The sequence below is a fragment of the Rhipicephalus sanguineus genome, chromosome 2 (assembly GCF_013339695.2).
Source record: "Rhipicephalus sanguineus isolate Rsan-2018 chromosome 2, BIME_Rsan_1.4, whole genome shotgun sequence".
Taxonomy (NCBI): domain Eukaryota; kingdom Metazoa; phylum Arthropoda; class Arachnida; order Ixodida; family Ixodidae; genus Rhipicephalus; species Rhipicephalus sanguineus.
This window is the reverse complement of record NC_051177.1, coordinates 30,680,616-30,707,075: the sequence shown is the minus strand read 5'-3', so window position 1 is coordinate 30,707,075 and position 26,460 is coordinate 30,680,616. Positions and strand designations below refer to the sequence as shown.

The 26,460-nt window shown below is 46.9% G+C and overlaps 4 protein-coding genes across 6 annotated transcripts in view; 1 reads left to right on the top strand and 3 right to left on the bottom strand.

The window, feature by feature from the left end:
• LOC119382641 (vascular endothelial growth factor A) overlaps positions 1-5,291 on the bottom strand; it is a 25,657-nt gene extending 20,366 nt beyond the window's left edge. Inside the window, exons 1-3 of one of the 2 annotated variants that reach the window (XM_037650435.2) lie at positions 4,516-5,291; positions 1,652-1,760; positions 87-170 (exon numbers count right to left, since the gene is read on the bottom strand). In XM_037650435.2, the coding sequence (XP_037506363.1) occupies positions 87-170; positions 1,652-1,760; positions 4,516-4,680 (358 nt within the window). In that variant the 5' untranslated portion in view covers positions 4,681-5,291. The remainder of the gene's footprint in view (positions 1-86; positions 171-1,651; positions 1,761-4,515) is intronic. The other variant, XM_037650436.2, reaches the window with a different exon arrangement.
• On the top strand, positions 3,129-26,460 carry LOC119382638 (uncharacterized). Of its 2 annotated transcripts, XM_037650430.2 has the most exons (8): positions 22,691-22,809; positions 23,003-23,061; positions 23,123-23,167; positions 23,233-23,303; positions 23,373-23,475; positions 26,064-26,093; positions 26,168-26,320; positions 26,390-26,460. In XM_037650430.2, the coding sequence occupies exons 1-8, from the start codon at positions 22,791-22,793 to the stop codon at positions 26,438-26,440; spliced, it is 531 nt and encodes a 176-aa protein (XP_037506358.1). In that variant the 5' UTR covers positions 22,691-22,790; the 3' UTR covers positions 26,441-26,460. The 2 variants fall into 2 exon arrangements, with proteins under 2 accessions (XP_049268236.1, XP_037506358.1); XM_049412279.1 differs by lacking the exons at positions 22,691-22,809; positions 23,003-23,061; positions 23,123-23,167 and adding an exon at positions 3,129-3,233.
• On the bottom strand, positions 6,140-15,075 carry LOC119382639 (ketimine reductase mu-crystallin). The gene is made up of 8 exons (XM_037650432.2): positions 14,816-15,075; positions 12,295-12,442; positions 10,120-10,182; positions 9,572-9,673; positions 8,991-9,183; positions 7,540-7,661; positions 6,299-6,383; positions 6,140-6,211 (listed from the first exon to the last, which is right to left on the bottom strand). The coding sequence occupies exons 1-8, from the start codon at positions 14,983-14,985 to the stop codon at positions 6,144-6,146; spliced, it is 951 nt and encodes a 316-aa protein (XP_037506360.1). The 5' UTR covers positions 14,986-15,075; the 3' UTR covers positions 6,140-6,143.
• Positions 19,208-22,432, bottom strand: LOC125757124 (uncharacterized). Its single transcript, XM_049412278.1, has one exon. The coding sequence runs from the start codon at positions 22,309-22,311 to the stop codon at positions 21,364-21,366; it is 948 nt and encodes a 315-aa protein (XP_049268235.1). The 5' UTR covers positions 22,312-22,432; the 3' UTR covers positions 19,208-21,363.

Here is a 26,460-nt window from a genome sequence, read left to right as displayed (position 1 = left end):
CACAGAGCTCAAAACTCGTAGCAGCAATATCTTACAGCGCTTTGCGGCGCATCATGAGTAGCAAATACGAAGTAATCAAAGCTCACGTTCATAGGTGGTTTGACCGGTCGCCTGCAGGTGCTGCCTCATAGTGCTCCCTTCGTACGAGCGTATCTGCCACAGAAGGTAGCCTGGGGAGGACAGAATATACTGCCATGTCGGAAACGAACATTATTGCATCCAAGCCTCAACTTCTTCGTAATAAAGTAAACACTCGATTTACAAAGTGATGTTCTCGTTTCTTTTTCATCCTTGCTTCTTTTATGTATTTCGTTCTAATAAACCCGCAACATCAAGGTCTTCAAGTGAGCTCCAGCAAAACGACCCGAGATTGGCCCACTGAAGTAAAGATGCAGTTGCCTCTTGCAAAAAAATTAGCATTTATAAAGCCATGCGTGATAGCGATGATTCCATTGATTCGCCGGCACCACACCATAGATCAGCAAGGGAGATAGAGGCCGCCAGTTTTTCTCCTGGACTCACATGGCCTTCATAGATGCGACGGAATGTAGGACAAAATGAGGGGCAGCTGCTATTACATGTTTCGGTTTACTGTTATCGCCGTTAGCGCGTCTCATCCGCGGCATGAAATGGTAGAAATCGCTGGGCTCGTGCATGCCAAAGATGAGCAGAGCAGAGACGGCACTCCTCGATCATTGGTCCCGGTGCAGTCGCGCAAGCATTAACAGGTGCGCGATGCGAGTTCAAGCGCCGGATCTATGACAAATGACGGCACCCAATTGGTTTTCCTTGCCAACAGGAGTGTATCTCAAGCACGATGTGCCAATTTTATTAAAATATAAATTAGATATCACTACTCGCTTCTTCTTAACTGTGCAGCCCTGTGGCCAGCCTATGCGTTCCGGAGCGTAATTTAGTCGCAAAGTAGAATGGAACAGAAGCAGCTTCTGCTACACAACTATATGTTCAGCTTTAGATCACGCTCAGAAGAAATGCTGGTGGACAGACACATCAACCACGCTGATTCTCGGTGCGTAGAACGTGGTTACAGAGTATACAAATGCCACTTTGAGTGGTACACTTGAACCTCGGTATAACGAACACTGATATAGCGAATTATCGGTTATGGCGAACTAACGATGAGCTTTGGTAGGTCACGCTTTGTTTCAATAACGTTTATTATTGTTATAATGAAACCGAAAACGCAGCACCGCCGCTACATCGGTTTTAACGAAGAAATGTTTGGCTTGCGTGAGACTCAAAAAAGGTAGCGTAACAAGCAATATAATTGTTTTATAATGATAGAACCACATTTAATTAAATGTGGTTCTTTCATTAAACATTTAGTTTAAAATGTGGTCACATCCGTCTTCAAATAAATGTGAACGCAGGCCTGTTTTGTCAAACGAAGTTCGCTCTGGCGTAAGTTTCGGTCGGTTTAGTTTTAAATGCTAGGAGGAGACAGGTAAATATTAATTCATTTATAGCGATCTTGAAGCCTACAATAATTGTTTTCCGTATCCAAGAATTTCGCTCGAGCGGTACTGCCCATCTGCTAGTGCCGATATCTATCTTTACTGTTACAACGAATATCGGATATAACGAACTAATTTATGGTCCCCCCAGTACACGTGTGAAAGTATATACTTGCCGTAGGTGCCGATGCGCCGCCATGAGGCGCTCGTGCCACCCGAACAAATGCGGAGCACGTCGTGCAGGTCCTGAGCCTCGTTCAGCTGGCGGACCACTTGCACCGGTATCTGCACAGAAAGCCGTTAAAGGCTGCCTTCGGATGATGAGCATGCAGCACTTGTCGCGGGCAATGTTCAACGCAATACGATCATTGAGGTTTGCGTACTATAAGCTGTCGAAATTCCAGAACAATGTATAGCTGTGCCGAAGCATGCGGATGACGACGCGAGGTGCCTCGAAGGTCTTATTAGCCGAAACCAGTGCGAAAGCTTTATTAGAAAAGTAAATTGTGCGCAACGCCGTAATAATTACTGTCTCCCTCGTAAGGATATCTTAAACAGCAGAGCAAGGGCAGGGATTCGGAAAGAAAGGTGACATTTATGGAAAAGACGTAAACCAGGCAGACGTGTGTTGTGTTCCATGGTCGAGGGTCGCGGGCTCGCTTTCGGGTGGGCCAGTGCGTGGAACTGTCGTGGATGGGCCGCGCGTGCGGCCCTGAAATAACCCGTGCAGGGCTCAAAAGGCAATGGCTCCTATTAAAGGCACCGAAGTCCTGGGTTCGAGTCCTGCCGAGGACAAGGTCGAACGTTTCTTTTTTTTTAATTAAACAGTAAATTTTGCTAGGGGAGACCTTTATAGAGCTTCATTTATAACATCGTGCTGCACCCTCGCTTGAATGACTTTTTTTTCGTTATGAAAATTCCTCCACCTTGCGGATTAGCAGTAACTCGCCGTAGTTGACGCCCCTGCTTGTGCAAACACACTGATCGCTTCCTGCTCAGCTTTCTTCGGTGTTCTTGGCGTTAGAACAGGCGCCTCCTTCTTTTATAGCGCGTTCTAACATCAAGAATACGCTCGCCGGGCCAGGTCGCTTCTTTCGGCGCCCGTTTCGCGCTGCTCAGCACCCCGGCATCGTTGCGAGTTTGGCGATGAATAACGGCCTCAGACACAAGTCGCCCAGGCGCCGGCAGCGCTCAGAGATGTCAGTTTCGGAAACGTCAACTGCTCTCACGGAATGCGCAAACAACAGAGCAAAGAGGCGGAAACACGACTCGAAGGAAGCTTGCACACGCGGCTGCTGGCTTCGCGCCCAGCGTCTAGACGTCAGGGACGACGACACATGGCGACGACGCGACCGCACACGAGCTTCTGGCAGCTGTCTGCGGGCAGGGGCTTCTGCATTCATGACATATGCAGACACAGAGGCCAGAGTTGAAGCCTAAAGAACATTATATATATATATATATATATATATATATATATATATATATATATATATATATATATATATATATATATATATATATATATATATATATATATATATATATATATATTGAAGAGATAAGTTTACATGATACCTAGATTTTAAAAAAATCAAAACACGAAGCGACAAGTGATGTCACTGACAAGCAATACGAATACGAGACTGCACTCGGTCTCAGCTGCAAATGACACTCAAGTTAATCGAAGCTAGTAATTATACTTTCTTACACGTTCGGTATGTCGTTTCGCCAGGACGAGGACAATGCCAAATCATCGTGAGCCACCTCTGTTTATAACGTAACATAATTATTTGGCAAGTGCGTTGTGACATATATTTGACGGAACGTGTTGTTTATGGCAATAAGTCACGAAAATAACAAGAGCACAGCTTATCTCTGGAGCGTATATAATACGGTCTTTCGCCCGACACGCACGTATATTTTTAACGTGTCCGCGCGCGCAGCTACGATGCAACACTTCATCGAACATCGGAATAAAGGGAGGTACAGGGTCGACCGCATCTAAAACCACCGGTAAAACTACAACGTTTATACTACTTCACGAGGGAAATGTACTTTATATGACGTCTTACCGTGGTGCCGATAAACGCAATAATAATTTTCCGAATTACGTAAGAAACAAACTTCTATTAGGCCTTGAATACTAACTAGGTGTTCACCTTAGATGTGGACACCCTGTACATCGACCTGTCTTAACATCGTTCATATTACCTTAATTGCGGCCGTTTTATCTGGCGCAGTTGAACTGATGTACTCTTAATGTTATGACAACGCTTATTCGAATTTACCCATCTGTCCCCAATCTCCGCAGGATTTATGCAGCACTTTTCACTTTTCTTGCGATGTGATTCCCGCCCTGTCCTCGCAACCCCGCACCGTGCGAGATTGCTTTTGTGAAGGCATGCGTTGCGTTGCGCACAGCAAAATACCAGAGTGACAGGGCCAGCGGCCTGCAATGTTTTTGGACTCCAGTAAAGTACCAGTGATATCTGCAATTAACGCCGTGAAGAGGACGTGCTGACTATGACCAACCAAGTTTCTGAAAGTTTCTCTCAACCTAAGTCTATCAGCTATTTCTTTCTTTTTTTTTTTCTGCCACGATCAGAAAGCGATGGGAGTCGAGATTGAGACCCCTTCCTCAACAGAAGAACGTGCACAGCCACTGTCACTGCTCGCTGGGTCCCACAGTTGTGAGACAAAAAAAAAGGGGGGGGGGGGATTTAAGGGCTCGTTTTTCTTTGTTCGACACAACGTTAATGATAACTAACAGACAATCAAGCCAGGGATAGTCTAGGGGACGTAAACTGTAGTAATTATGTGATAAATGTGAAGAAGTTAAAGTGGACAAAACTTAGGACAACTAGACAGCCACACACGATAAAGGACGACTTGACGAGGGCTCTTGAAATACTTTGTGCCCAGTACACTTTGAAGTACAAGAGCGATCTTGATTAGCTTTGCTTCAGAAAAACCATCGCTCAAGAAACACTGTTCTGTCGACAAGTGTATACTCAAGGACAGGTCAACCGTTACACACCTTAAGCAGTCGGCGCGGCAAGGACATCATCCTTACCCGTTTCTTGGCGAGGTGCGAGTCGGTGGCGGCCCAGCACGAATCCCCGGCTGAGCGCGGTCTCTGCTTGCAGTGGGCGATCTCGACGAGTCCGGCCAACGTGCACAGCACCGCAAGCATGGTCCCCATGGTTTTTTGGCCCAGCCGCACCACTCGTCGCGTAAACTTTCTTTTTTTCTTGTCTATCCTATTCTGCTGCCCCGTTGCATCACGTGCTCCACAAGAGCAGACGCCGTGATGCTTCGACCCGGGTTTCGTCGTCTGCTTCGAAGACTCGGGCAAAGTGTAGCCCTGTCTACAACGGCAGTTTTGTGCAGTGCAGTGTACCCTAAAGCCGAGACAAGTTTCTCTTCCTCGTACGCTGCAAAACGTAGCCCCTCACTCTTAATGTCCAATTTTAACAGTCGCAATGCGTCAAGAGAAGATACATAGCTATTGGGGTTGCAGGAAGCGCACTGCCGTCTTTCTGTCAATATTTTGAGGTGCTTCTACACTGATCTAGTTAGGAAATTGAGGAATCCCCAGGCGGAGGAATACAATGTGCACCGGAGAGCGCGCTTTCGCGATTGGGCTGACAGAGGCTGCAACCTCCGTAGCGCAGCACGCAAATATCACGACGCCAAGCTGCGAAAGAGGAGGCGAACCCGCTGCTCGCGAAACGGTGGGCGAGTAGCAAAAACGTCCCCGAAATACATTCTTCAAAGTCTGCTCGCGGTCTCGTAGGCCTGGCGTCGGTGCTGCAAGCCGCCGCTGTCGCGTCGGATGTTGGCGGAAGACGGATAGGACAACGACAGGACAGAGGAGGCGATGTCGCCCGTCCCGCTAATTAGATGTCACCGTGACATTCCTCGCAGTCCTGAGAGAAAGTGAGAGCGATGTATCCTTGCGAGAAAAATCTTTACACGTCATCTTGCGCGTATTGGTGGCGTCTATATAACGTTGTGGTGATTTGGCCAGGGGCGGCGCCAGGATTTCTCCACTTACGATGAGATATCCTCTTTCAAGGGGACAGGCCACCGCCGTGAATATGTTCCTACCTATTCGTTTAAAGATATGAATAAAATGTCGCAGTGAAAAACAACATTTATTTTGACGTTTCGACCGGAGATCGGTCCTTATCAAAGTCGAAACGTCAGAATAAAGGTTATGTTGTTCACTGTTACTTTATATTTCTTATTCATATATATATATATATATATATATATATATATATATATATATATATATATATATATATATATATATATATATATATTGCCGTACATAATAGAGGCATGCACATGCACATGCAAACATGTATACGTGCGTCAGACCCCCACCTTCGAAATAAAATCCTTCCTATAGATCCCTAGTTATTAGCATTATTGCGGCAAAACGCGAAGACGTCGGTTCATATCCCGCCTACAGCCCGTTATTTTTTCCGGCCACTTTCATTTCATTTCTATAAATCATCATTTCTTTCTCCGCGTTTATTTATTTCGTCTATCCACAGGGGAGCGTCATATTAATCTAACAAGCCGATTCAGCGCGTTACAGGTATTCGAATAATTTTCTTTCTTTACATTTTCTTTTATTTTTCTCATTTTCGCCATTCAGCTTTTATCGTCCGCTAAGTGACGGTAGACAAGGTCGGCTGCCAGAACATCTTCCATTGCCATGCCTATACAGAGGGGGGAAAAAACGTGGAAGACACGTTTATAGTAATAGATGTAAGCACAATGCCGCGTTGAATTCAGAAGCAACATACCCAGCGATTTGAAGACTGTCGTGTCGGATCGGCGGTTCTCCTTCGTCCCCAGCACAACCTCTCCAATCTCCGCGTATATAGGAGCCTGAACAAAATTGGGTAAATTGAACAGAAAACTTACAACGAAGTAACATGGCGACCATAAATTAGTTCGTTATATCCGATAGTCGTTGTGACCGTAGCAATAGAAGTTGGCAAATCCGCGATCTGACTCGCGCGATAATCCTAGATACAAAACCAAATTGTAGGCTTCAAACTCGCTACAAACGAGCTGATCCTTATCTGTCTCCACGCGGCATTTCAAATTAAACAGACCGAAACATAAGAGTGTGAAATTACAACAGAACAAACCTCGTTTGACAAAACAGGCCTGCGTTCACGTGTATTTGAAGAAGGATGTGACCACATCTTTAACCAAAGTTCTAGTGTCACAACGACATTTGTAAAAAAAACAATGTAGTTGTGAATTGTCTTTTAATAATTATTTTGCTGTTTAAACTGCCTATCGAGCCTTGAGGCTCGTGTAAACCTAGTATTTTTTTTAGTTATAGCCCATTGATATCGCGGCGGCGCTCGCGTTTTCGGCTTCGTTATACAAACGATAAATGACATTGAAATGAAGCGTGGCCAACCAAAGTTCGCATTTAGTTCGCTATAACCGATAATTCGCTATATCAAAGTTCGTTATAATGGGGTTCAACTGCATCAACGTGAGTTGCGTGTGTTCTTACGAGAACATTTAGAACGGATGTCACTTTGTTATTTTCTCATTCCTCTGCTTGAGGCATTGTTCTCATTCGCTGCCAAGTTTGTCAATTAAGAGAAGATGAGTAGCCGGCGCCGTCTACGGGCGGCAACGTCTTCCTGAACAAAGGTAGCCGATAAATAAGAACACTAAAATAGGACACTGGGAACGTAACGCATTCTGAATTATGTGATGAGTGATCACACACAGTGTTAAAATCAAACACTCTTGCTTCCGTAGACAGTAAGTAGGAGAAATGCACACAGCTAACCTGTAGCTTGCTTACGATTTGAAAAAAATTGCCACTGAGAAACATCTATACTGATGAACAACTGTTCCATAACGCCATTTCGTATCCCTGCTGAAAAAAAAAAAATCAATTATCAAGGAAATATGTTTTTATGTTTTCGTATTCACGCCTTCATATTTCGTTAAAACCTGTATCTATAGAAACAGAATGTCATGCCTTAAATGATCCTGTTCACATGGTGCTTACCCCGGAAATAATGACGTCACCGGATTCTGTGCGTGCCCCTTCGGTGCTGTCCACGTAGACTACAGCCTGGCGCATCAGCTCCACAGTCAGCTCTTGCCTGTCGGGATGCGGAGCGCCCACCGCTGCGCAATACCGAGAAATGGCACGACACTGATTTATCGGCATGTTTCAACGCGACAGCGTTAAGTAGCCCGTGTCGCAGAAAATGCGGGGCCATTGCCGGTGTCGGCTTTGGCTGTGGGCGAAAAATCGGCGTTGTCCGTAAGCCAAAAACCCCGATGGATGCAGAGAATAAAAATCAGGCTTCGAGCCGGAATCGAACCCAGGCAATCTGAGTGACAGTTAAATGTTCTCCTACAGAGCCACGCGAGTGCATGAAACTGCTTTAGAAAAACGGTATGTCGTCCTCAACACTCCATGATGTCGCGCAAAGAGTCACGCTGATGGGCATAGGCGAGCGCAGGGTTCCCCATCAGGGGGGGGGGGGAGCGAAAGTCCATCGCAAGCGCCCCCCCCCCCTACTAAGTCAATGTACGAGGCAGATTTTGCGCCCCCCCCCCCCCTCCTCTTAGACTTAGCCATAATGCTTCTTCTTCATCATCATGATTATCATCGTCATCGTCACCCACAGCAACAACAGTGTGCAGCTAGGTGCGCATACATTTTGCCATACAGACGCGTAGTGCATGGGTACTGCGCTGCTTCGCAAAATGGTGAATAATGGCGTATAGTGGGCACTTCGCAACCGTACTTGCAGTATATAGGCGCCCTATACGAGAGTTTACAACGGCCAACGTAACGCGCACATACGTTCCTTTCCTCGTGGCGCGGCTGAGGTGTCCACCGAGAAGTGAAGCAAAGCGAATGAGAATTCGATGCGAACGAGGCCCGATAACCCTATCGCGTTCCGCCCTTAAATGCTAAACTTTAAGCGCCCTTCAATTTTTTTTTTCTGTTTAGAGACACTATACGAAATTCAGCAAGTGTGTAAATAATAATAATAATAATAATAATAATAATAATAATAATAATAATAATAATAATAATAATAATAATAATAATAATAATAATAATAATTGACGGGGTTTCACGTGCCAAAACTACGATATGATTGTGAGGCACGCCGTAGTGGGGGGAGGGGGGGGGGGGGGCTCTGGATAAATTTCAACCACCTGGGCATCATTAACGTGCACCTAAAACACGGGTGTTCTTTGCATTTTGCCCCCATCGAAATGCGGTCCCCGTGAACATGAATCGAACCCGCGCTCTCGAGCTTAGCAACGTGACATCTTGCGTGCTAAGCTACCACGGTGGTTAACTGCGTAAAATGTGCAAGTGCGTAAAGTGGAGGACTTAAAATAAGTAACGGTACCAACGGTTTGTCCTCGAACTCGCTTGTTCAGCCTGCAGTACGCCCTGCATGCGCGTCGCATAACCGCATTAGCACGCACCGTTGACGTGGGCACCCTTCTTGAGCCAGCCGGCCTCCAAGACAGGCTTGGGAGACGAGGTGGCGGTGACCACTACGTCAGAGTCGCGCACTGCTCCCTCGGCTGAAGCCTCGTAGCGGACCGAAATGCCCAGGGCGGCGAGTTCTTGCACGAGGGACATGGCCGACGACTCGCGGTGGTTCCATATCCGCACCTGTCGCCATCAGGCACGGCAGGGTTAAGACCCGTAAATTTGTTAGTCCCCACATCTTATTTTAAATGCAAAAATGGGGCGCACTACAAAACAGGGCAATAGAAGAGAAGGACGACACTGGCGTTCTCTTCTTTTGTACCTGTTTTTAGTGCAAAATGGCTGTTTTCCAGAGGCGTAGCCAGAAATTTTTTTCGGGGGGGGGGTTCAACCATACTTTATGAATGTTCGTGCGTGCGTTTGTATGTGTGCATGCCTATATACGCAAGCAAAACTGAAAGATTTCGGGGGGGGTTTGAACCCCCCAACCCCCCCCCTTGGCTACGCCCCTGCCAGTGTTTTCCCACATCTGATGATACGCTTTGCGATGTTTCCGGGTGTCCGTACGTACCTGTTCAAACCTAAACATTGTAGTCATGACGAGGATGTGACTCTTCGCTTGCGTCCCTGCGCCCAGAACTGCGAGGATCTTCGGGCTCTCGCTGGCGAGGTACTGCATGCGCACAGACAAGGCGGCTTCTTCGAATTCCGCGCACCTCACACATAAACTGAGGCACGTAAACAATAACCGAAGAGCAGTGAGAGGTCAATCTATGAGACCCAGGCCCGAAGAATCAGCGCAGCCAGATAGGGCGTACGCGAGAGATGGTCGTGGCCCGCGGCTATCTGGAATAAGGAGGCCATCTACCTATATAGGGCCCACACTGCGCTTGCTCCGAATAAAAGTTCGTTCTCTCTTTTTCTCTGTCTCCGAGTTGTACAGCAGTACACTTGCGACTGCATTGTTAGGCTGTCACGATAACGTATCTGCTTTATGGCATAGAGGATACTATAGGCGCAACTGCTTCGTGTAGATGTGCGCATGTAAGAACATTGCTCGAATCGGAGTTTGCGTACCGCTACATAACGGAGATAGAAGCTTAGAAGGCTTATCCGTACCTTGGTGGCTACGGCCGACGCAGCAGCAGTGCGGTAGGCGGTGATCTCTTCGGCGTCCATTATCTGGGGAAGACAAAGCGCACGAAAACGTCACGGAATTACGGCCAGAACTGGCTGCGCCAACTTAATCGGCAACGTGGCCGAACGGCGTGCGTAGCTTATTACAATGTTCTATATGCATTTATTTGGTTGAATCATGTAGGCTCCATTGTTAGGTGCGAGTCGCCCTGTCATCGGCGCCGAAACGAAATTGTACCATTCAAGTGATACAATCGCGTCGATGGTCTGCAGAGCACCACCAACAGCTGACTGTGGTTTACGTTAATCTTATCCCCGCTTGCTTTAAGTATAGCGATGCTCATTACGCGTCGAAAGTGTAGAAAGGGGGCTATTTCGCTGAATCATGGTTGTCAACAGTAAGCACCGTACAACAAATTACTACATATTGCCACGCGTGTTTTATTTTGATTTCACCGGCAAAGACTGTTAGCAACGCTCGGCGCAGACGCGCTACTATGTTTGAGAAGCTTCGCGATTGTTTGAGGACGCGAATAGTCTAGTTTATTCGATAGCTACGTGGCCACCAGCGATAACGTTGGAATCTTCGATAGCACATGTATAAAAGCCGACGAGCTTTGCCGCTTGGCAGATTACTCCACGGCCGACGACAGGTCTCGCCGTTGTCAGTGTACATCACGAATTGCTTTGCCCCGACTTTTCATTTGCCGGGCACGACTTCGCCCAAATAGAGTTTCGTCTTTAATAGACCGAGTGCCGTCTTCGTCACCGTCACGACCACGTGACAATATGCGTTGTTGCGTTTTTATCGAGCTTTGGTGACTATTGTAATATATGTATTGATATGTAATTGGATGTCATGCACTATTTCTGTATGGGCTTCCGGCGCCATGGTGATGCAAAAGTGTGAACGTCACAGGCCTGGCGCTGCAGTCTGATGTATCCTCGACGCTTTCCCGCAGGTCATGTTTTCAAAGACACATTGAGTGGGATGCCGAAGAAAATTTACGGTGGAATTTTCCTGCGATTATCAGGGAGAAATTGGGCGATGCGTCTCCTCCTCAGCGTCTATCCTTTGTTGGAGACTTATTCTCACCCTTGACTTCATTTTGTGCTCGACCCATGGCAAAAACACACTATGGTTCTTACCACAGCTGCCCTTCGGCACGCTAAGTGCTGCAATACTACTAGCATGCTTTGTGACAGCGTGTGAGTGAGACGCATCGTAGGATCGGTGAAATAACCATCGGCCGCAAAACATAGTTAATCATCACAGACAGAGGCGCCAGTAAGAAGGGAGGCGAGAGTGTGCCCCCTCCCTCATGATTTTGTCCGGGGAAGGCGGGCTTCGCCCTTACCCCGCCGCATGTTTTAGCAGCACCATCTTAGCAGCCACAGTCATGGCCGAGAAGTCAACATGCCGACCTAATTTTTTTGTATAAATGCAGGAAGGAAGGAAAAACAAAACTAGGAGGGAGCGCGCCACGTGACAATATGTATAACAATAATTGTCCCAAAACCACGATATGATTATGACGGACGCATCACGTGGCAATCTTGAAGCATAGTAATAATAACTGTTGGGGTTTAACGCGCCAAAACCGCGATATGCTTTTGCGCCATTAAACCCCAACTAACCAACCAACCAAAATCGCGATATGATTATCGAGGGACGCCGTTGTGGAAGGCTGCACTTAAACCTAAGTACACGCGCCTCAAGTATTTTCACCTCCATCGAAAAAGGGAGAAAAAGGCTCTGGTCACGTGACAGACAAGCGCTGCTATTGGTTGGTTCGCTTTGGTTGCGTCTGCTGCGGGCGCTGCGCAGGAGGCGCCGCGCGCTGGTCGGGAGGGGCGGCGTCAGTATAAAGCAGGTTGGCTCGCCTTGGCTAGAGGAATCACTTGACGCTCCTTCCTATATATATTTTTTCTCTATGTATACAGGTATACAGGCTTACGTGCAGTAAGCCGCTGGAATGTACCATGCGTAAATACACTGCCATGTTTTGACAACAGCAATACCCCGCCCCCTAGCTCCCCAGGGATCCCGTCTGGGCCGCCAAGACACCCCTCTCTCTTCCTTGGCAAGTGTGAATCGTACCCCTCTGAACACAGTCATTTGGCTTCGCCAGTTTAATGCAAACGCACGCAACTTACGCACTTGAGGGCTCCTGTGTCGGCATGGAAGAGGAGCACGACGCCTTGGACGCTCGGTATGGGCCACCTGTTGTTCGGGTAGTTGGTGATCACCTTGGTGGCCAGTGACTGGCCGGAAGCGATGTAAGCCGGCATCGACAGCAGCTCCCTGCGGTAAAAGCGCCGGTGACGACAAAGTGCGATGGCGCCACCTCGTGCCGCACCACTGAATCTAGCAAATTATAACCTTTTGTTGCGTAACTCGCGTTTTACGCAAATGAAGTTGTAGGGCCATCGCTCACTTTGGCTCTCATAATTAAGCGAAGCTTTTATCATTCACAAATTTCAGTGGCGGCGTCCTACGCGAGAAGCCCGGCGCCGGCGAGCGTACAGGAATGCGGCTCTTGAAGGGCCTCCAAACCACCTCCGATAATTTCTTAACATTTCAAATAAACGCGCGCATCGAGTTCAGCGTGCCGTCACGATCAACAGTGCCGAACGCGGCGGCACTACGGGCTGCGGGTGCGTCACAAATTCCAAGAAACCATCCCTTCCTCTCCGGGCCTTTCGGAATCCCCAGCGTTGGCCGTGACGTCACCATTCGCGTCTCGTCGTGTCAGCCACAAAAAGAACTATTAGTCTGCACGCAAGAACGCGCTCTCGCGACTCCTTGCACGACGAGGAGGAGCACTCGGCCATGAGGACAGAGAGCGGGGGCCGCTTTCGGATCTCCAAACACGTGTAGCTCCGCTATCACGGCACCGTATCGAAAAATTCTCGCGTGTTTGTTGAAGATTCGTGCAGAACTGCAGCACCACAACTGAATTTCGATCTCTGCATGGGTGGTTTAGGGGCCCTTTGAGAGTGCCCCGGTCACATGCTATCTGTATGCTTTCTCGATCGTGGACTTGTCGGTTATCAGCCGTTTGTGATACGGCAATCTGATCTTTTATCGAGGTGACTTGTCATTTCACGTTGCCACATGTGACTGTTGCAGATATGAACGCATGACCGTCGCGTTGTCGCCTGTAGCAACAGAAGTGCTGCGCTTTTAAACCCGTGGATGCATGACGCTCCAATTCCTGGCATGGAGGATGAAAACAGTTAGGAGGGGGCATTGCGCACTGCAATGGAAAGAAAGAAAGAAAGAAAGAAAGAAAGAAAGAAAGAAAGAAAGAAAGAAAGAAAGAAAGAAAAGTGGGACGCCAGGCGCCTGTGAAAAACAAGGCATATCCGTTTAACTGTTACGTTCTGCTGTCGTGAATCACTGTGACTGCATTCGAGCGCTCACACATGCAGTTTCACAGTAAAAGTAACGATATATATATATATATATATATATATATATATATATATATATATATATATATATATATATATATATATATATATATATATATATATATATATACACACACACAAAATGTACTATGAAATTTGGAAGCAGATTTTTGTAGCTTATGCACTGTATGTTTATGTGCGAGCAATATATTCGCTGCTTTTTATGTTACCATTACCTTTATTTGTCGTTCTTTTTCTAACAAATCTTAGCATTGCTCTCCTCTTTAGTTTGATTTGTAACCCTGTTTTACAAGCACATTATTATTGTAAACATTTATTATACGATGATCCCCCTTACTATATAATTGCGTCCCATGGGGCCTGTAACGCACTTTGAAATAAAAAAGGTTATATATATATATATATATATATATATATATATATATATATATATATATATATATATATATATATATATATATATATATATATATATATATATATATATATATATATATGGAATTGCGACCGTGCCAAATCACGCTGAAAATTTTCGTTGAAAAATGTATTTCGGCATATGTGGTACAAAAGAAGCACTTGCACCCCCCCCCCCCCCCAAACACTACACCAGCACTTGACCGCCCTCAGCCACGATACAACCCGAGTTTTGACCCCTCAAGATAAGATCCCTCCCACGCCCGTTTGCACGATTAGACTCGTATGTATTGATAGTTCTGTCCCAGCAGATGTTTCGCAGTAGACGGCAAGGAAATAACGACCGTTAATGTCAAACCGGCTTGTCATCAGTCAATGACAGACAGTATACGTATTATTCAACAAATATAGTTGGAAAAATATGCAGCAGTCATTCGGTTCGGCATCTCTTAGCGATTCTCCATTCTCGGAATGACATATCTGATCGATTTAATAATAGAATCCTATTATAGCAGCGTTTCTACATAGAGGCGTCCTGCATGGCAATACGACCTTCTTGTGGAACACACCTTTCCACAAAGAAAATATGAAAAAAAAACGAGAAACCCGTAATTATTCTTGAATTGTATCCACACGGTGCATGGGGCGGACGTATTCCAGGCAGTTTCTTCTTGCACGTTAAGCAAAAGCGAGCGCTGCTGCTATGCTGTCGTCTGCTGCAGTTCCTTTTTTCACACAGATATAGCCTCGACTGGCCCCATTTTTATCCACCGCATACTATATCGTTATAATGAGGAAAATGTGCAGGACAGGTTATCCAACGCACCCATTGTGACCCTTGGCAGGCACGATGTGTCTCTGAGGCTGGACGATGCCACCATCGGGACCCAAGGCGAGGCTACGGAACCCATCTTCCAGGAGTCGCACCAGCTCTGGAATGCTCTTTTCCAGGCATCGCTTAATCTGGCTTGCTGCGAAGTAGGCGCAGGGAAACATGACGGCGAAGATCAAGCTTGCGATGCAGCTGTCTTTCGGGCACCCACTCGCCGATAATCGCGGCAACTCGCAGGCCCTGCGTTGCGAAGCTGCTGGCTGGCTGGCCGTTATCGTTGTTAGCACGAGAGAGTGAAATAAACGAAAGGGAAGGAGAGCGTTGGCGTTGTTGCCGGAGCTACGGCGGCCCGGCGGCGTCGGCGGAGCGAAGGTCATTCTCAGTGTACAGCGAGCGATGACCCCCGACGAGGCAGCGGAAGCCCTTGCATACGCGGTGTTTACTCGAATATAGCAGGATGACTTTTTACGTGGTTGGACGCTTACGCATCGAAGCCACTGAGACAGACCGGAGCACTGCCGTCACTGTACGCATGCTACAATTTGCGATCGGGTATTTACGTACACATATGGAGCGTGACCTACTAATGCACATGCGGCGCCAATGTGATTTGGAGCCGCGAATTTGCTTTTATACTCGGGTTCTGTTCTTGCTCCTGCACTTACATATGAATAAGGAAAAAAAAAAATCACAGCATATCCACGGAGCGAATGATGATGAGTGGGCGAAGCTGCGGAGGTTCATCGGTAAACCGTGAATCTTCCGTGAATTCTGCCCAGTACATCATCACCGACGTGAGATCGGGCGCATTTATACTAAAGGTTCGATGAGAGTTATGACGACTTGCAGCTCACTTTAATTTTACATGTACGCTGTGAATTTTCATTGTTTAATCACGCACAGGAGAAATCGCACACACGCACTACCTTGGAGGTCAAAATCCAGTGCCTATATATACGGGGTGGTCAGTGAAAGGTTGTGCCAAGACCTTGGTTGTGCAGCGCAAGCGGTCGGTTTTTTCAATCAAGACGCTGCCTGCGTCGGCGCCGCTGCGCCGCGAGGCAAGATAGGAGGGGGGGACCGTAGGAGAGGAGAGGGCGATACATATCACGTACTGTCGCAGCGCATTGTCTTTAGGGAGCCTTCATGTGTGCATGCCCCCTCCGTTTTTGAGACTGGTTATGAGAGAGGGGTATGGGAGAGGGGAAGTGGAGCGGGTGAGTGGAGAGGGAGAGGGGTGGAGGACATGGAGAATGGTGAGGGGAGTGGAGAGGAGGTGTGCGGAGAGGGTATGCGCATGCGCAGTTAAGGGTGGTCACGCCGCACACCACCACCACCGGACAGATACTGCCGTTTACTGCCGGCTGCCGGGAGATACGCCGGACAACGGAGACGTGACAAGGTTAGACTAAGAGGAGCTAGCCCCTAAAACGTGTTTTGTGACACGACATGTTGAGTGAGAAAGAAAGAAAGAATAGCAGTGCAAAATATACGAAAAGATAACACATACGTTCGGGCATAGATGTTCGAAAAATCATGATTTTTGACATATATATCACTGTGTATTCTTTATTCATATTGATAAAGTGTGTAATTGAAGTGTAATTAAGAAGCATCGAAAAGAAAAGAAGCATTGAACCTTTTCGAGGCATTGAAAATTATAAGATGCAGTGTCGCCTACTATCTTTGCTCTCACTCTCCCTCTCTCTCTTCGTGTGTGCGTGTCTGCGAGTTTGTATACACATGAACAATATTAAAAAAAATGCCTCACTTCCCCGAAGGGAATCGTGAGGAAATGCGAATGCATTTCTTGCGCCGAGAGTACACGGCGTAGTAATTTTAATGGCGTAAAGCTGGACACATCGACGCGCTCAAGTGTCTCCCTTTTGGGCGCCTCTTTCAACGAACGCTTCCTACGTGCGTTCGTAATCACCTCAGGGATGTTGCCACCGCCTTCGATGCAGCACAAACGCGTTTAGAACGCGCTGTTTTCAGGCTCTGCCAAGGCAGCACAAACGCTACAAACGCGTTTCAAACGCACTGCATTGAGGCGGTGGTGCAGGGAGGAGAGAGCGAACGGCGAGAGAAGGAGCGGCGAAGCACTGCACCTACCCTCTCTCCACACACGCGGGAGCTCTGCCGAGCTCCCGCGATGCGAGCGCCCTCACACGCCAGAGCGCGCTCCTCCTCTCCACTCACTCTCCGCTACTCGCCCGCACCACCTGCTCCGGTTGCTAGGGGCGAGGATAAGCGCACGCGCCCGCAGCTGTTGCTATGGGAGAGGGAGTGAGAGCGGAGAGATAACACCTGCCGGCGCGCGGACACCGACAGACGCCTGACATGCCCCGACTAAGAAATGCATTCGCATTTAAAACATTGTGGGGGCGGGGGGAGGGTAAGGGTGCACGGTGTTTGAACAAAAGACGCAGCAATGTTTTGATAAGGAAAGTTTTACTTACATGAAGTTGCGAATGCAACAGCAACTTTTCGACAATGCTTCATTGTGAAATATATATATATATATATATATATATATATATATATATATATATATATATATATATATATATATATATATATATATATATATATATATATATATACATATATATATACGACCGCAGCGGTGGCTACATGGTTGAGCGTCCGCTTCCAATGCGGGAGGTACCGGGTTTGATTCCCAGTGCTGACCGGGAACCCACTGGTTTTTCCAAAGGGGTAGAGGAGTACACCTACCTGGCGCTTGGTTGTTAATGGGTACTCATCTCGAAAGGTGGCCCCATAAGGTTCTGTAAAGGCCCCTGGGCACACCTTAACCCACCTCAGCCTTGGTGAAATAGTTGAGCATCTGCCGCTGCTGTGGGAGGCAGAGAATTGCTGCCGGTGGGTACCTAGCAGTAAAATAGGGACAAGCGCACTTCCGGCCTGGTGCTCGGCAAAACGAAGTTCATAGTCGCTTGGGAGGGCACCCACCCTGTGAGAAATTGGCGGCATGGAACCGCCAGACCTAAAAATAAGGTCATCCTCTTTTTTTGGGGGGGGGGGGGGGGGCTGCACAGGCCGAAGACCAGCCTGTGCAGCCCATCTTCTCAGCTGATGACACAGCTTCTGACGAGGACGGCTTGACTGCACGTGGCACTTTAATAAGTACCAGCTCGAGTACCAGCACATCACAAATACTGCAAGGGCACGACTTGCCTATCAAGACAGTGCGTGAACTCGGCCCTGCGTTGCCGCAGATGTTTAGCGAGATGTCCAGTCGCCCCTTGATGCACCGCGAACAGCGCAGATGTCCCCGCTCAGTGGCCGTACTACATTTACAATTTTCTGCCCTGTCCTCCCAACTGCGACTGAATAGTCGTCATGACAACCTGCAACCGATGCGTCCACTCCGCGTCAGCCAGTGCGACCTGCTGGTGCCATATTCTGCAGCTTACCACATTAACTCCCAGCGTGGACGAGGCCTGCAAAGACCACCCCGACACAGCCAGAGTCGGCCACCAGAATGTTTGGCTTTTCAGCAGGACAAGTCAAGGTGCACACATGACCGACCACCGCGGCACAGCCAGTGCCGCCCTCCAGAGACAATTTCGGCAGCTCCGCATGCTCGCAGTCATGGCCGAGTGTAATGACAAAAAGCGGGAACAGAGCTTGGGCTCTCGCGCTCGGGCAGCGCGAAGTAGAGAAGGAAGATGAAGAGATAATAGCCAGCCCAGAGAACAGGTGTTGTGTCTATTTGTCTCTTCCTTGACAACTATAATATACAAAGCTTCGCCCTCTACCCTCCTCCTCACGCTCACTTCCATTTTCCACACCCTTGTAAAAATTTGGAGTACGCTTGAGCTTCGCTTCAAGAGTACAACATGATAGCATAATCGGGCCCGTTCACATCGCATTTTCAATCACTAGCGTGACTTCGCTTCTCGGTGAACACCTCAACCGTGCCGCAAGAAAAAGAGCGTGTGTGCGAGTTACATTGGCAGTTTAAAACTACCCAAGGATGCTACAGCAAGTACGGTTGCGTAGTGCCCACTACGTCATAATTCTTCGAATCTACAAAGTACCCACTACACGTCCATAAGGCAACATTCGAACCCACACATCTGCTCACTCTCTTCACGCTTCTGCTGCTGATGATGATTAATTATATCTGAGCGCTTTGTAATGGGTCAGCCTTTAAATCACTAACTTGTGAAATTCGCATGTTTTAATGGCTGGTGCGATTATACGCTTCTGCCATGCAATATTACAAGCGCTAAGGGCACCCTTCGCACTATATCACCTTCACATAGTGTTTTTTTCCGAAACAATTTTGAGCATGGGCGTGGCTCTGTGGTAGAACACCTGCTTGCCATGCCGACATCCTGGGTTCGATTTTCACTCAAACCAAAGATTTTTATTTTCTTTATTTGCACCTATCTCGAATTTTCACTCACGGACAACACTTATTTTTCACTTACAACCAACGACACCGACACCGGAATTGCTGCAAAATGAGCTCTCTAACTCTACTGCATTAATCATGTGCTGTGCTCCTTTCTAGGCTTTGCGTGCCTTGGCATGGCTAGGCTGGGCTCCCTCTCTCTTAACGTGGCTCTTCCTCACTCAACCAGTTTATGTGAGACAACAGATTTCTGCCAAGCTTAAACAATTCCTCTATTGAAAGAAAAACAAACAAACATTAGTCTCGATTGTAAAACTAAAAATGACTCAAGGAGTTGTGCTGATGGCAATGTAAATTGTGTACCTTATTTCAACACACATTTCATTTGCAAAAGGCACAATTTCAGAGGGTGCACTCATAGCGCTGTTTCGAGAAACGAGAAGCAAGTTGATGGATCTATACAGAAAAACTTTCAGCATTTGTCCATGTGGTTTAAGTACCACCATGGTCAGTGTTATAGTAGTCAAAGGGATTTGAGTGAATTAGAATACTAGTTCACCATACCGGGGTTTTGTGCATCATGGCAGCATGCATTTGGGTGTACAACAGCTACCGTAATGAGACATCTAAGTAGGCAGCAGCCATCAGAAGTCTCATTCCAGTTCTGACGCTAGATTAGAAGCTGGCAAAATAGACACCTTCACGAAGGCATCTAACAAAAACGATGCAGGCTCTAATTTCTGCTCATATGAGCTGAATATCTTGCCGAAGCAAAATCGAAGCAAAATCGGCTTTTTTTTTTTTTCTGCCACACTGACCCCAGTTTTACACCACATGGATCACACAGAGGCGATTAGAAAGCCTGAACGTACATAGCGAATATGTAATTCCATATAATGACCGAAAATAGTATGAAAGATAAAATATTTCCCTGAAATCCAGAATTTTGATCACTAAAGCATTTAAATAGGAGTCAGCCAAAGGGACACAATTGATGCCATTGGTGCTTTTATCCAAGCAAGAAAAAGCGTACGTATAAATATTGCCGATTCTTGTTTTTCTTAATATTCTTTTTACAATTTCTTCTCTTGGTTCATTCCACGATCAGTATTCTAATTTATTCCTTAAAGGTTCACCTCAATGTCTCAACTAAGGGCCCAAATGCACAATACTTGGAATTATTCCTTTATCAGGTTATTGTGTAATTGAAAGTATGTCTGGCCAGTTCTTGGGCCATTGTGGTTACTACCGTACTATGCTACAGGAACATCATCATCACACTGTCTAAACAAAATGGCAGGCCGAGCAGCCGATCTATCACCAATAAGGTTATGTGCTCACTAGATGATGTAATCAAGTTTTCTTTACGCACATAATTCTATGTTGAGTTTTTCATTGCTTCGAACGTGACATCCTGGATTACAACGTTGACAATACTTATATTGAAGAAGAATGACAACTGCTTTGGAATCACTACAGTACACAAGAACATGTCCCGTCGTAACCACTTTATCAAAAGTCTTGAACAAGGTCAAGTCGATGCATGTGAAATGCGCTGTGGCTGGACACTTTTAATTCGTGTGGCAGAAGAGACAAACTTCATTGTAAATGAACTATTTCTTCTTTGCTTTCAAAATGTCAATGTTGAAGCCTCCCACAGTGATGACTGATGTACCATCAGTTCTCGCCCGTGTGAAGTACTGGCACATTAATGTTTCTATGTCGCATTGGCAAGTGTTAGGTGATATGTACAATGTTGCCACTTGCATGCTTAGCATATATATCCACGCCTGCAGTTCGCAATGGGAAATTCGCTTCACACTTGCAATACTGTTATATTCCGGCACTCATGGGCACATATTACAGAGAAGCATAGATGAGGTACATCCTACTTAGAATGTTGTCAAGTGTAAGTGTCAAGTGTCACATGTGTGGAGAGCCAGTGAACCAGCATTGACTGCCATGAATGTCATCGTGTGACTCATCGAGTACTTCATTGCACAATTGCAGCAATTGTGGACAGTCAATTATTTTCTAGGCACCTGAATTCATCTTTCAAGGATTGATCTGGATTTCTCTTGGAATGGTAGAATGTGTAATTATCACTGGCATTGTAGTGACGTGCAGTTGCTGAAGGTCACACTGCAGATGCTCGGCACTAGGCAGAACTTTTGAGGATGCTCCTTACTGTACTGTCCAATGAGCTTTTACACGAATCACACACTTTAAAGTTTTGAACACCGGTGCGTGGAAATGCACTTTGCGGAATCGACACGTTTTCTTCCACTGGTTCACTTTTCACATTTGCAACGACCGTCAAGTCCTCTTCAATCCATCGATCGCAAGCATCGCAAGTGAATCCATGCTTCTGATCCGCAAACTGTGTCTCAAATTCGTCATCTGTACTGTCATAAGGATCATTTTCTTCGTTAGCCAACTTCTGTTCATAGCGTTTGCGTCGTTTGTATGCGCTTTCCCCTACACGCACTGCATCGTCTTGACGTCGTTGGCGCTTGCGCGCGGCTTCTAGGACACGAAATGCTGGGTCTTGCCTGGCTCGACGCTTGAGCTCGGCTTCTAGAGCCCGAATTGCTGGGTCTTGCCTGGCCTGACGTTTGCGCTCGGCTTCTTGGGCACGAAATACTGGGTCTTGTCTGGCCTGACGCTTGAGCTCGGCTTCAAGAGCGCGAACAGCTGGGTCCTGCCTGGCCTGACGCTTGCGCTCGTTTTCTTGGGCACGAAATGCTGGGTCTTGCCTAGCCTGACGCTTGAGCTCGGCTTCTAGGGCGCGAACAGCTGGGTCCTGCCTGGCCTGACGCTTGCGCTCGGCTTCTTGGGCACGAAGTGCTGGGTCTTGCCTAGCCTGACGCTTGCGCTCAGCTTCTCGGGAACGAATTCTAGGGTCTTGTCTAGCTTGGCGCATGCGCTCGGCTTCTTGGGCGCGAACAGCTGGGTCCTGCCTGGCTAGACGCTTGCGCTCGGCTTCTTGGGCACGAACTTCAGCGCAGGCACGACGGCGTTGTTGAGCGATGCGGCTTTGTTCCCGTCGTCGCGCTTCATACTCACGTTGCTCTTCCGGAGTCCTAACTATCCGCGGCCTACCCATACTCAGGTTACAACAGCAATATCCGCAAATGCTGCCAAGTTCCAGCAAGCAAGTGGCTGCTGCACCGGCGCACCAGCACCAGCTGCACCAACGCCGCCAACTGTGCACGCGGCCTCCGTGGTCTCGCATGCACGCGCAGATTCACACAGTCACAGAGGCCACGCATTTCTCGCTTCAAGTTTTCACTGCCAGGAGCGCTCAACGCGGCCAAAAATTTATCTAGAAATGTAGTCGAGCCATGCGACAAACGTAGTTGCCGTTTGATATTTGATAGAATTGCTTTAGGTGTTATGTGATTAATTGCTAGGCGCGTTTACAAACCTATGACGTATAGTGCGGTGACGTCGGTGACGTCCATGACATCCGTGACGTCACGTTTTGTTTATTGGCCGCTTTCGCAAGTTCGCTGCTTCCACGCTTCCGCTCTTTGAACTGCTTGGAGTAGAGCAGTAAAGAGCCAAAATTTCTAGGCGGCGCGTATGGCCAAAGCTGCGAAAGGTAACCTCCCAATAATTTGTTTTGAAGAGAAGTTAAATTCAGTTAAAAGCTCCAAGGTTCAGCTACTTCAGCAGCACACCGGCTGTAACTAGCGTTCTAGTTGTAACGCTGTAAACTGTGAACTGCAGTTGGCGGTGGGCGTGATTTACCACCGGTGCTTGAATTTTTTTTTTTCGATTTCACTCTTTCACAGGCATATTGTCCGCCGCCGAAGTGTTAAGAAAACACCCAGTTGAAGTACAGAAAGCGCTGGTAATATTACGATTAGATCTGCGACATTAGCAACGGTCATAGCGCGCTGTTTGTATTCCAGATCGAGACGTGTTTTCAGTTCGATTCTGCGCATACTGTTGAGGAGGTAAATAAATAAATAGCCCTCCGCTGTTGAACACCTGCCAAACTAAGCGAAATGTGTCATTGCAGAAAGCAAGGTCTTGCTCCTTATCTCCCGAGGACCTAGAGGCTGCGTATGAAGCTTCCAGGTGTTTGGTTTCGTAAGTGAAAAGGTACCTTATATTGGCGCTGTTAGTAATTGACGCTTCTTTTTTGTTACACATGAATAGGGCATTGCGGTTTCTAAAAGAGGCACCTGCGACGTCCCTGCTTGAAGACCTGCACTTGGACGCCGAAGTTATGACGTTGTTGAAGGCGGTGGCATCATCGAACGTACGGGTCTGCTTAAATTTCGCTATCGTGTGGGCAACCGGAAATTCGTACTTTGCTTTAGACATCTTCGACGAATTGCGCCAGTTACATGGAGGCAAGATGCTAGAGGCCCGTGTGCTTAGATCTAGGTGCACGTTGAAGAACCTTAGGTGGTCTAAATTCCCGGAGCCTTCCACTACGCCGTCTCATAATCATGAGACCGCGTAGTGAGACTAAAACCCCAACTATTAGGGAGTTTTCGAATAGGGGCCCCAAAGAAATAGCGTCGAGGCCACTGCGCGTGCGCGAGACCCAAACAGCTTTTGGATTTTGCGTTGGGGACGCTATTTCTCAAATTTAGCGGGAGCCCCAAAGCCTGCCCCTAAAGCTTTGCATCAAACATGATGGCACCCATTGAAGCGACGGCTTTTGGCCAAGACTATAGAGTCCTAGAATTGGGGGAGTGTCCAAAGCACCGCAGACCCTATTCGAAAACTCTTAGCTCCTGCTTGACCCAAAGCGAGCACACGCAAAAGGCTTTGGGGCCCCTATTCGAAAACTTCCTATTATTAGGGAGTTTTCAAACAGGGGCCCCTAAGAAATAGCGTCGAGGCCACTGCGCATGCGCGAGACCCAAACAGCATTTGGGTTTTGCGGTGGGGACCTACAACACAAGACATTGGGCGCTGCAAAGGCAGATTTGCTGCAGAAAGCAAATGCTTGTTACGGATTTTTCTAGCTTCATCTCCTCTCATAGCCCTGCATTTATGGAAGTAATTGCAGAGATTTCATGTAAACAATATTAGCGATTTTGAAAGCGGTTTTCTGCGTCACATGAAGTGAAAGGGTCCGACACTGTGTAGCGACAAATGGTTATAAGTAGAGCTGTGCGAATAGCAAAATTTTGGGTGCGAAGCGAATTCGAATAATAAAGATTGAGTGCGAATCGAATAATTTCGAATAATTTTCGAATATTTCTTAAACATTTTTCGAATAATTCGAAGTGAAATTACAGAAAAAGTTGCAGAGAATCCCTAAGTATGTTCTTGTGAGATCGCAACATGAAAGTGTTTCTTTTCGCTAGGCTGATGAAGCGCTGGTGGGGTCATATTTCATAGTTGTCTTTCTTATCAAAAGTGAGGCAATGTAGAGGCCGAATTGCATTTATGTACATGACTTGGTGCAACCAAAGTGTTGCTGACAACACTTTACACGTGATAGGCAGAGATACCATTTCCTCAGCCTCTCCTCCTCTTTCAACTGCTGTGGAAGGCCAACTGATGTGGCGGTCAAGGGTGTGCTCCCTTCAAGTCCGGAGTTCTGAATCTGCCTCGTAAACGTTGATATAGAAGAACATCTGAAATTTTGGATGCTAAAAAGCTTCGGCGTCCGATTTTTCGAACTTCCTGCCCAAATTTCAGGTCCAAAACAGCATTAATTGAGCCCCCAACTCTGCCACATCTTTCATCTCCATATTGGAACCAGCAGGGGCGTAGCCAGAAATTTTTTTCGGGGAGGGGGGGGGGGGTTCAACCATACTTTATGTACATTTGTGCGTGCATTTGTATGTGTGCGTGTATATATACGCAAGCAAACCTGAAACGTTTCAAGGGGGGTTTGAACCTCCCCAACCCCCCCTTGGCTACGCCCCTGGGAACCAGCGCTTTCTTGAGTTAATACATTTGCGACCGTAGCGGAGCTTGAAAGGCAGCTTTGCCGCAATACGGGGGCGTGATGAGGTGAAGCATATTGAAAATCTAGGGACCACTTCCAAACTGACGTTGACTCTCTCTTGGCTAAGTTCGACCGTAACGGACCTTGAAAGGCAGCTTTGCCGCAATACGAGAGTGTAATGAGGTGAAGCATATTGAAAATCTGAAGGGGTCACTTTTTAACCGGACGTTGACTGCATTTGTCTTTGGGAAGTTCGAATAGCAAAATTTCAGTGCGAATCGAATCGAATAGCAAACACTATTCGAAAAATATTCGAAATTTCGAATATTCGCACACCCCTAGTTATAAGAACAGCTATACAGTAACTTGCCATAATTACCATTTTGCATTTGCTAGGAACATCTGGCAGTTCCTGGAAGGCTCATTCGAACCTTAACGTTTCAAATGAATTTTATTAGGCTACAATCACGTCGGCACTGATTTTTGTTAAGAGAAGCTTGCCTGAAGTAATTTGAGTGGTTGATGCAGTGCCGAAAGACTAACACTTAGAACCAGAAAGCACAGGACGAACAACGTCTCACAACAGAAAGATTTATTCCGAAAAAACAAAAAAACAAAAAAAAAAGGCAAGCACAGCAGACATGCAAAAATTAGAAAATCAAATATCACTTAACATTACCTGTGCCAGACAGACACACAAGACTCCTTGTCTGCTAACGATATAGACGCACGACTAATGCATGCGTCTCCCATTGTTTGACTGCGACAGGCTTCGATTACCTCACAAATTAATTTACAAATGTGTGTCTTTCAGCGCTGCATGCAAATATTCCAACTAGCTCAACTTTTAATTTTACAGCTGAAGTAATCGATAGTGCGACAGCTCTTGTAGAATCAACTATATTTGACTCTTGGCAAACAATCTTGCTTTGCAGGTAGGGAAGCCAGCTGGACCGTTGGGAAAGGTAAACAAAGGCAGATGGCAATCTCTAACACAGTCTACTAACTGTTCCTTTTTTTTTTTCGTTGCGAATTTCAGCTGGTGAACGTTGAATGGAAGATAGGTGTTGCGGCCATGTCTGATCTCTGCAAGAACCTCAACTCTCCTTTTGTCATGCTCGAACTAACTGTGGAAGATTCTGCCAGCAACCGATCTCGCCACACTATTGAACTTACAGTCCCGGAATTCCAGGTACAGTAGTGCAGCAGCTTTGACATATTTTTTTTCTTTATGAAATACTTCACACTCATTCTATTCCAGAAATTTGCATCAACAATGCAAGAGCTTCATGGCGTTATGACAACTGTGTAAATAAAGAGATCTTGACGCAC